Below are 9,938 nucleotides of genomic sequence, written 5' to 3' on the forward strand. Positions count from 1 at the left end.
AGACATTTCTCCAGTTTGGCGTAGAGAGGATTCTTCCGTAGTCGCTTAAGAACCAGACGAACATGAGTATGATGATCCTGTAAGTTGGAAGAAAAGATCAGGATGTCATCTAGGTATACTAAATCAAAAGTGTAGAGAAGATCACAAACTCTTTAAAAACGACAGGAGCATTGCAGAGACAAAAGGCATTATGAGATCATCAAAATGTCCGTCACAAGTATTGAAGGCTGTTTTCCATTCATCTCCCTTGCAGATATGAATGAGGTTATGTACTCCACATAAGTCCAACTTGGAGAAGACCTTGGCACCAAATAGATGGTCAAAAAGTTCTGAAATAAGAGTTAGAGGGTAAGGGGTCTTGACCTTGATTTTGTTAAGTCCCCTGTAGTCAATGCATGGAAGAAGTGAGCCATCCTTCTTCCCTACGAAGAAGAAACCTGCTCCAGCAGGAGAAGAGGACTTAGGGATAAATCCCTTTTGGAGATTCTCCCTGATATACTCAGCCATGGCTTTGGTCTCAGGAACTGATAGAGGGTATATCCTCCCACGAGGAGGAGTGGTACCAGGCAGAAGATCGATAGGGCAGTCATAAGGACGATGTGGAGGCAGCAACTCAGCCTGTTTCTTGCAGAAAACGTCAGAGAAATCTTGGTAAGGTGGTGGCAGGTCAGGTAAAGGGGGAGGACAAAAAATTTTTTTTTACACTGAACTGATTGGAGGCAAAGATTTTGACAGGATTGTCCACAACGAGTAATGTCTCCAGTTCTCCAATCCAGTTGCGGAGAATGGTATTGTAGCCAAGGAAAGCCAAGAAGAATCTCAGAAGTACAGTTTGGCAGAACATAGAATTCAATCTTTTCTTTATGCGATACTCCCACTTGCACGACGAGAGATTCTGTACGGAAGTTAACCTTACAGTCCAGATTTTGTCCATTAACAGAGGAGATGAACAAGGGCTTAGCAAGCCAAGTAAGAGGAAGATGATACTTGTGGACCAAAGAAGCATCAATAAAGTCACTCACTGATCCAAAAAAGGCGTAGCGCTGAAGGAAGACTTGGCTGAAGCCAAGACTTGTATAGAGATAGTTAAGCGTGGAGAGGTAGTATTCACACCCAGTGACGCCTCTCCCACGTACCCTAGGTTTGTGCGTTTCCCGTACGCTGTGGGCGAACTGTACAGTCCTTGAGGAAGTGCTCTGGGCTAGCACAATACAAGCACAAATTCTCACTACGTTGTCGTGACCTCTCCTGTTGCGTAAGACGAAAACGATCCACTTGCATAGCCTCTTCGGCAAGAGGCACAGGAAACTGAAGAGGTGGATGTTGAAACACAGGTGCCAGGCGAGGATATCTCCGTGTTCGAGCTGCTTCCCTCTCTAAGCGCAGTTCTTCCTGTCCCATCATACTTGGAAGGTAATGGCAGACATAGCTGGGAGCCAGAAGACACTGCAGGAACCGGTGGTGTACCAGGGTGCGGTACCGGCTGCTGTTGTAAGGCCAAAAGCTGTTGCATCATAGCAGAAATTTGAGAAAGTTGCTACGCCTCTCGGGCCAACTGCTGCGACTAACGTACTACAAAGGAGGGAAGATCCGAAACTTCAGGCTTGGGGACCTCAGCGGGATCCATGGCTGGATATTACTGTAACACTCACGTTTCAGAAGACAGGAGCACCGGTGGATGTGGATCCGCTGGACCTGTGTGGCAGATTACTTGGACCATACCAGGGAGCAGAGTCTAAGGTGCCTCTGGTTTTCACCAGAGCCTGCTGCAAAGCGGATTGGAGCCACCGTTTTTATACTAATGAGCGCATTGGCCCTTTAAATCTTAAAGCTCTGGCATGCGCACTATAACTTCGCTCTTCTCTAGTGTTGTCCTAAACCAGTCATTGTATTTTTCCTGTAAGAAAAAAGTTATTCCTTTCTAGCATCTTCTTACTGCAGAAGCAAAAAGGTTTCTCACGAATTAGCCTCAAAAATTGTCTGCTTCTGTCTGGGAAACCACATACATGTCAGCAATTGGCAGCAAATCAAGACTGTAAATAGCAGTGCTGGCTTCCTGTGTAGGGTGGATGGAATATTTCCACCATAAGGCACAGTGTGCCGACCCGGAGATTCTATTACAGTAATACGTTGCACAATGCATCCCCAGCTTATTATATGCAAACATTGATTTGGCCGAAGCAAACAGGCCAAAAATCACCATTGCACCAAAACAAACATTTTCTACAGTTCTGACTGAACCTGTGTTCTATGGGTTTGGTTTGCTCAACACTGTATGGAAGGGAATAAAAGAAAAGCTGAAATTACTTTAGACAAGTGTTCTTTTAGTTCTCTTAATCAAACTTTAACTTTTTCTTGATCTTATCTTTATTATTACTGCAATTCTTTGGTTTGGATATTTTTGCAATCAAGCCAGTAATTGTATTGTTATTTTTCTATTTCTCAAATGATTTAAACTAAAGGGACTCGTGAGACAGTGGTAAATAATCTCCTAAGACTCGTCCTGTCTGGCTCCTTTCCTTTATTTAGTATATAAATATCTAGTCCTCATCTCATTTTTCTCTGTATTCCTGTGCCTGACGACTGCACAACACGTCTCTGTGATGTTGGATTAAACTCCAGTCTCTTGATTCTGCAGAATTTGTTTATAAAACATTTGAAAATAAAAAAATTCTCCAAATGAATATCAGGGACAAAAAGATGTTTGATGTAAGTTTTATAGGCTTAAGCTCTATGTAATCAGGCCTAAAACAGTCTGTAATAGATTCCTCTCACAATCTTTGGAAAATATACTGTATATGGATTTTAGGATTTAATGGAGATCATCGATAGAAGAAATTTTCAGGTCTCCTCAAAGATGTTCAGTTGGGTTTGGGGTTCTGGCTGGGCCACTCAAGGACATTCACAGAGTTGTCCCTAAGCCGCTCCCTTATTATTTTGGTTGTGTTCTTAGGGTCATTGTCTTGTTGGAAGTTGAACCTTCGGCCCAGATTGGGGTCCAGAGTACTCTGGATCAGCTTTTCCAAATCTCTCTGTACTTCACTCCAAACAGTTTATTTTTTCTTTAACCCTGACAGTGTCCTTCTCCCAGCTGCTGAAAAACATTTTTACAGCATGATTATGATTAGACCAGAGAATCTTGTTTTCAACAGTCTACGAGTCCTTTACTGCAAAATGCAGGTAGTTTTCATGTGTATTATACTGAGGAGAGGCTTCTTTCTTGATAATTCACCATAAAGCACAGATTGTGGAGCTCAGCCAGAGTGACCATTGGGTTGTTGGTCACCTTTCTTACCGAGGCCCTTCTCCCTAATTACTTAGTTTTGTGGGGTGGCAGCTTTAGGAAGAGTCCAGATTTTTCCAAAGTTCTTCTATTTCAGTATTATGTAGACAGCTGTGCTCCTGGGAACTTTTAGTGCAGTAGTCAGAAATGGGGCTCAAAGCAAACCTGTCTCTGAGCTCTACAGTCAGTTCTTTCCACCACATGGATTTTTTTTCCCTCTAATAAGCATTGTCAGCTTTTACACCTTATATAGACAGGGCTGTGTCTTTCAAAATCCTTTCCAATTACCTGACTTTACTACTGGTGACTATATTCATGGTGCTGAAACATCAAGAGAAATGGAAGACCCCAATAAAAAAAAATTACCAGTGTCATGGCAAAGTGACAAAATACCTGTAAAGTTTTTGTCCTTTTTAACAAATTTGCAAAAAAATTTAATTTCTATTTTCACATTCTCATTATGGGGTATTGAGTGCAGAGTGATGGGGAAAATTGATTTTAATTTTAATTGCAACATAGGAAAAATTTTCCAAATGCATTGGATACTGTAACATATGTATATGACTGTACATAACTTCCTGTTAATATAAAATACACAGGTATTTATTGTGACACACCTGGGATGAGCCCTAAAAAAAACACTAGAAAGCCTTGGGGGCCTTAAAGGGGTACTCCGGTGGTGGAAAACAATTTTTATTATAAATCAACTGGTGCCAGAAAGTTAAACAGATTTGTAAATTGTAAAATCTTAATCCTTCCAGTACTCATCAGCTGCTGTATGCTTTTAGAGGAAGTTCCTTTCTTTTAAAATTTTGTTTCTGTTCCCATAGCAAACCTATCCTGCTCTGGACAGTTACTGACATGGACAGAGGTGTCAACAGACAGCACTGTGGTCAAACAGAAAAGTAATTAAAAAAGAAAACAACTTCCTGTGGAGCATACAGCAGCTGATAAGTACTAGAAGGATTAAGATTTTTAAATAGAAGTAATTTACAAATCTAGAAAAAGGACGGAGAGGCTCCTGCGGAAAGTTTAACTAGAATGACCCGGGCAACTCAAACTAACACCTGTACCCAAGGTGTCTGAAATGAGAGTACTAGACAAAAAGAATTTTTGAGGCTCAAGGTCTTTGGATAAGGAACACACTTGTTGGTTAAAATATATGAAATATTAATTAATTAATTAATTACTATCAACTGATAGTCCGGGATCACAGGGCCCTTGTAAATCCACGGAATCAGAAGATTCATAAAAATTATAAAATCATAAAATTCATATGTATATTCATAAAATAAAATTATATATATATATATATATATATATATATATATATATATATATAGATGTATGAGACCACTGAAAAGGGTAGCAGCTATTTCAAATCGGCACTCTGGATAGTAATTGTAAAAATAATGTCCATCAAAGTGCCAGTGCAGTCCTGAAAATATGTAACACAGTCTATCACACTTATGAATGTCCTTTCAAGACAGTAAAGTGGCAGTTGAATAATATTCAGGTGTCTGTGGCTCCAGACTTAGATGTCGCTCTGTCTGTTATATAGAGCAATCCTAGGATGCTGTATTCCACAGCGGTAAATTCAAACTATGCGCATAGCGTTTGGAAAAGCTTTAGCTCACCGGTCCTGATGCAATTCTCGGGAGGTAACTTTACCGTTCCTTGCTTGTCCTCAGCGATGTCAGGCAGCCGTCTGTCCCCGCTGGAGTCTCTGCCGACTCCTATTCGCGCAATGTTAGCAGATGGTGGGCGATAGATACAGGGGCTGCTGCGCTTGCAAGGCAGGTAATCCAGGTAGCGTCCTCGTGTAGAGAGCACGCGCTCCCAGTCTCTGACCGCGAGCTCAGAAGTGTCCGTGTGATAGCCGATAATAGCTCTGGACTGCAAATGATGATAGTGGTCTCATACGTCTCTTGGGGGGGGGTCGCCGGACGCGTTTCAGCACCCACTAGGTGCTTTCTTCAGCGGCTTAAATATATAATATACAGAGCGACATCTAAGTCTGGAGCCACAGACACCTGAATATTATTCAACTGCCACTTAACTGTCTTGAAAGGACATTCATAAGTGTGATAGACTGTGTTACATATTTTCAGGACTGCACTGGCACTTTGATGGACATTAGTTTTACAATTACTATCCAGAGTGCCAATTTGAAATAGCTGCTACCCTTTTCAGTGGTCTTATACATCTATAGATGTATATATAATTTTATTTTATGAATATACATATGAATTTTATGATTTTATAATTTTTATGAATATTCTGATTCCGTGGATTTACAAGGGCCCTGTGATCCCGGACTATCAGTTGATAGTAATTAATTAATTAATTAATATTTCATATATTTTAAACAACAAGTGTGTTCCTTATCCAAAGACCTTGAGCCTCGAAAATTCTTTTTGTCTAATTTACAAATCTGTTTATCTTTCTGGCACCAGTTGATTTAATAAAAATGTTTTCCAGCAGAGTACCCCTTTAATAATTGCTGGGGCTCACAAGTACTATACAAAAGAAGCTTCTTCCATTGTTTGCCCCGTGATCAACATTTATCACAGTGTTTATGGGGTTGAACACCCAGGACCAGTGTTTTCTGCGCTTGGTGCAGGAGTGCAGCTGTCAATCAAAGCCAAAACCCTGCTGCTGATGCGGACCAGCTGTTGTGCCATCATGGTAATCAATGATGTACCTATATGGCAATCTAAGACAACCACTACCCACTGATGATTTATGTATATGTTATGAAATATGTTACTGTTTTTGGTTTATTACAGCATAACTCCTCTTTATTATATATGCAGAAGGACAACCTGACTGAAGTCTCTGAGTTTTTAGTCTTAGGATTTCAAACAAGCAAAAATATAAGATTTTCTCTGTTCTGTTTTCTCCTTGTGATTTACTGTGGTACAATATGTGGTAACCTCCTGATCATCACCCTGGTGTCCACCAGCAAGAACCTCCACACCCCAATGTACTTCTTCATATCACAACTGTCCATCAGTGACATATTGATAATCACTGATATTGTCCCCAAGATGCTTAAAATCCTCTTGAATAATGGGGGGGCCATGAGTTTAATTAGTTGTATCACTCAGTTGTATTTGTTCTGTGCTTCTGAGGCATCTGAATGTTTCCTCCTTGCTGTGATGTCTTATGACAGATATGTGGCCATCTGTAATCCTCTCCGTTACTCCTCTATCATGACAAGTGGACATTGTATGGTATTGTCTATACTATGTTGGCTTCTTGGATTTTCCATTGTTTTGATTTACATTATCAAAACAGCAAAGCTAAACTTCTGTGGGCCAAATATCATTGACCATTTATTCTGTGACATTATTCCCTTATTAGAAGTTTCCTGTTCTGACACCTTTACTATTCACATAGTGATTTATATTATGGGTATACCAATTGTGATAATCCCAACCACCATCATTGTATTATCTTATACTTATATTGTCCTAACAATCCTAAGGATCTCATCCAATACTGGTAGACAGAAAGCCTTCTCCACCTGTAGCTCTCATCTCATTGTGGTCTCCATATTCTACTGGACTATGTTCGGTGTTTATATTGTCCCAACAAAAGGCCGAACACTGACTATGAGTAAAATCCTCTCCCTCTTATATACTGTGTTTACTCCTTTGGTCAACCCCATTATATACAGCCTGAGGAATAAAGACATTTGGGAAGCTATACAGAAATATCATAAGCGGGTGATTTGGTAAATTATAAATCAGAAGGTCTTCACTTGTGTTAAAGGGCTACTCTGGCGCTAAGACATCTTATCCCTATCCAAAAGGATAGGGGATAAGATGCCTCCCGCCGTTGGGGACCCCCGTGATCTTGCATGGAGCACCCCGTTACCATCAGTCCCCGGAGCATGTTCGCTCCAGGTCTGATGACTGGCGATCTTGGGGCCGGATGGTAACGGGGATCTCCATGCAAGATCAGCCTTTTTTTGCGGCAACTCATTGTGCTGTGCAGGGTGTCTTTAATGGAGTATCATAAACAAACAGGTGGAGCAGTCCAGAGAGTAGAGCGACACAGTGTTTCGCCGGCAGCTTCTTCCGGCTCCATGCAGCGACGTGGCAGCGTCGCCTTTGATATATGCAGGTATATGCGCGTCATCGGCGTCTGTCATCACGGCAACGGCTCACAACAATGCCTGATAAACCTAAGCGCATGCGTATCACGCTCTAAACGCTGAACACAGCGGAGCACAATCGCAATGCTTCCTGTAACTGCAGGATAGGAAACGCGCAAAGCTGGGCGGGCATAATGACGTGAGCGGTGATCACAACAAAGAGGGGAGAAATGAATGGATACTTCTGTGTGGCAGACTAAGATAGAGTAAAGCATAAATACAGGTGATGAAACAATGCACACAGACCCTGCAATATACTACAATGGAGCACACAAGAACACAAATATTAAAGATCATAAAAACATACTCATGTCTACTTTGTCATTACCTGTAAGTCAAAATTTTTTGTCTATATGGTAGAGTGCCGTGTGCCGTGTGTACAAGAACACTTTTGTTCTATAAGGACTGGGCAAGGTTGCCCAAGACTTAGAGATCATGTCAGGACGAGCCACAGTGGTGACCAAAAGGTGTTACCTTTTTCAGGTTTGGAGCAGATCCCGATCCCGAAAGATGGCAGTGACCGCAATAGGATACTACTCAAAAAAGAGGCCATTTGGCTCCTACGAACGGACGCCATGGGCCCACTTGGCTTAAATGACAACGTAGACATGAGTATGTTTTTATGATCTTTAATATTTGTGTTCTTGTGTGCTCCATTGTAGTATATTGCAGGGTCTGTGTGCACTGTTTCCTCACCTGTATTTATGCTTTACTGTATCTTAGTCTGCCACACATATGTATCCATTCATTTCTCCCCTCTTTGTTGTGATCACCGCTGTGCGCTCCGCTGTGTTCAGCGTTTAGAGCACCATACGTATCCGCTTAGGTTTATCAGGCATTGTTGTGAGCCGTTGCCGTGACGACGGACGCCGATGACGCCGATACCTGCGCATATCAGAGGAGACGCCGCCACGTCATGGCATGGAGCCGGCAGAAGCCGCTGGCGAAACACTGTGTCGCTCTACTCTCTGGATGCTCCACCTGTTTATTTATGCTCCTCCATTAAAGACACCCTGCACAGCACAGTGAGTTGCCGAAACTGCTCTTTCTTTATACCTACATGTCAGAGACTTTCTTTGCGTGCACCGCTGACGAGGGATATTGGAGATCATTTTTTCACAGTGCTTTACGTCTGGCATTTTGGCTACCGGGCTGTTACTGTCTGGACTTTGAGTGGTGCTCATCATTTTCTGCTTTCTTCTTTATGTTATTTAATAATATATATCTTTTCAAAAAGACAATGGAGGAATTTGGGGCCTGGCAAGAAATGTCCAGATTGGGCCCAAAGTGTCAACATTTGGTGCGGCCACCATTATTTTCCTACACAGTCTTAAGCCTCTTGGACATGGAGTCCACCAGATCTTCACAGGTTGTTTCTGGAGCCCTCTCCTCCATGACATCACAGAGCTGGTGGATGTTAGAGATCTTGCATGCCCTCACCTTTTATTTGAGGATTCTCAACAGATGCTCAATAGGGTTTATGTATGAGGACATACTTGTCCAGTCCATGACCTTTACCCTCAGCATCTTTAGCAAGCCAGTGGTCATTTTAGAGATGTGTTTGGGGTTGTTGTCATGCTGAAATGCTGCCCTGTGGCCCAGACTCTGAAGGGAGGGGAGATCGGGCCACAACAAACTGAGTACAGCATTAATCTATTTCATGATTTTTTTTATTTTTTCTGGTCTTGCCATAGATTTTTGGTATAAAGACTGATGTCATTACAAAGTAGAATTGGTGGCGCAAAAAATAAGCCCTCATATGGATTTTTAGGTGCAAAATTGAAAGGGTTATGATTTTAAAAAGGTAAGGAGGAAAAAACGAAAGTGCAAAATCGGAAAAACGCTCGGTCCTTAAGGGGTTAAAAGCGTTAAGATTGAATTTATATTAGCAACCTTGGGCAAATTTTGGTTTGTATTCTTGCTTTATTCACACATAAAGTATTTCTACCAAGTTTTTACATAACATCACAGTTAAAGTGTTTAATTTAAACACGCATCAGCCATCTAAAGCGCATTCACATGTACAGTGGAGAAAAAAAAGTATTTAGTCAGCCAACAATTGTGCAATTTCTAAAAAAGATGAGAGGCTATAATTTTCATCATAGATTATAACCTCAACTATGAGAGACATAATGAAAAAAAAATCCATAAAATCACAGTGTCTGATTTTTAAAGAATTTATTTGCAAATTATGGTGGAAAATAAGTATTTGGTCAATATCAAAAGTTCATCTCAATACTTTGTTATATACCCTTTGTTGGCAATGAGAGAGGTCAAACGTTTTCTGTAAGTTTTCACACACTTTCACACTTGCTGGTATTTTGTCCCCATTCCTCCATGCAGATCTTTTCTAGAGCAGTGAGGTTTTGGGGCTGTCGCTGGGCAACACGGCCTTTCAACTCTCTCCAAAGGTTTTCTATGGGGCTGAGATCTGGAGACTGGTTAGGCCACTCCAGGACCTTGAAATGCTTCTTACGATGCCACTTCTTTGTT

At 41.3% G+C, this 9,938-nt stretch overlaps 1 protein-coding gene across 1 annotated transcript; it reads left to right on the forward strand.

Moving 5' to 3' along the window:
* Positions 1–6,093: 6,093 nt before the first annotated feature.
* LOC130367184 (olfactory receptor 11L1-like) lies at positions 6,094–7,026 on the forward strand. The gene has a single exon (XM_056569586.1). The coding sequence runs from the start codon at positions 6,094–6,096 to the stop codon at positions 7,024–7,026; it is 933 nt and encodes a 310-aa protein (XP_056425561.1).
* Positions 7,027–9,938: the final 2,912 nt, after the last annotated feature.

The sequence above is a fragment of the Hyla sarda genome, chromosome 4 (assembly GCF_029499605.1).
Source record: "Hyla sarda isolate aHylSar1 chromosome 4, aHylSar1.hap1, whole genome shotgun sequence".
NCBI lineage: Eukaryota > Metazoa > Chordata > Amphibia > Anura > Hylidae > Hyla > Hyla sarda.

Excerpts from the sequence above, each read along its gene's own strand:
- LOC130367184 (XM_056569586.1), top strand. The coding sequence starts at position 6,094 with ATGCAGAAGGACAACCTGACTGAAGTCTCTGAGTTTTTAGTCTTAGGA.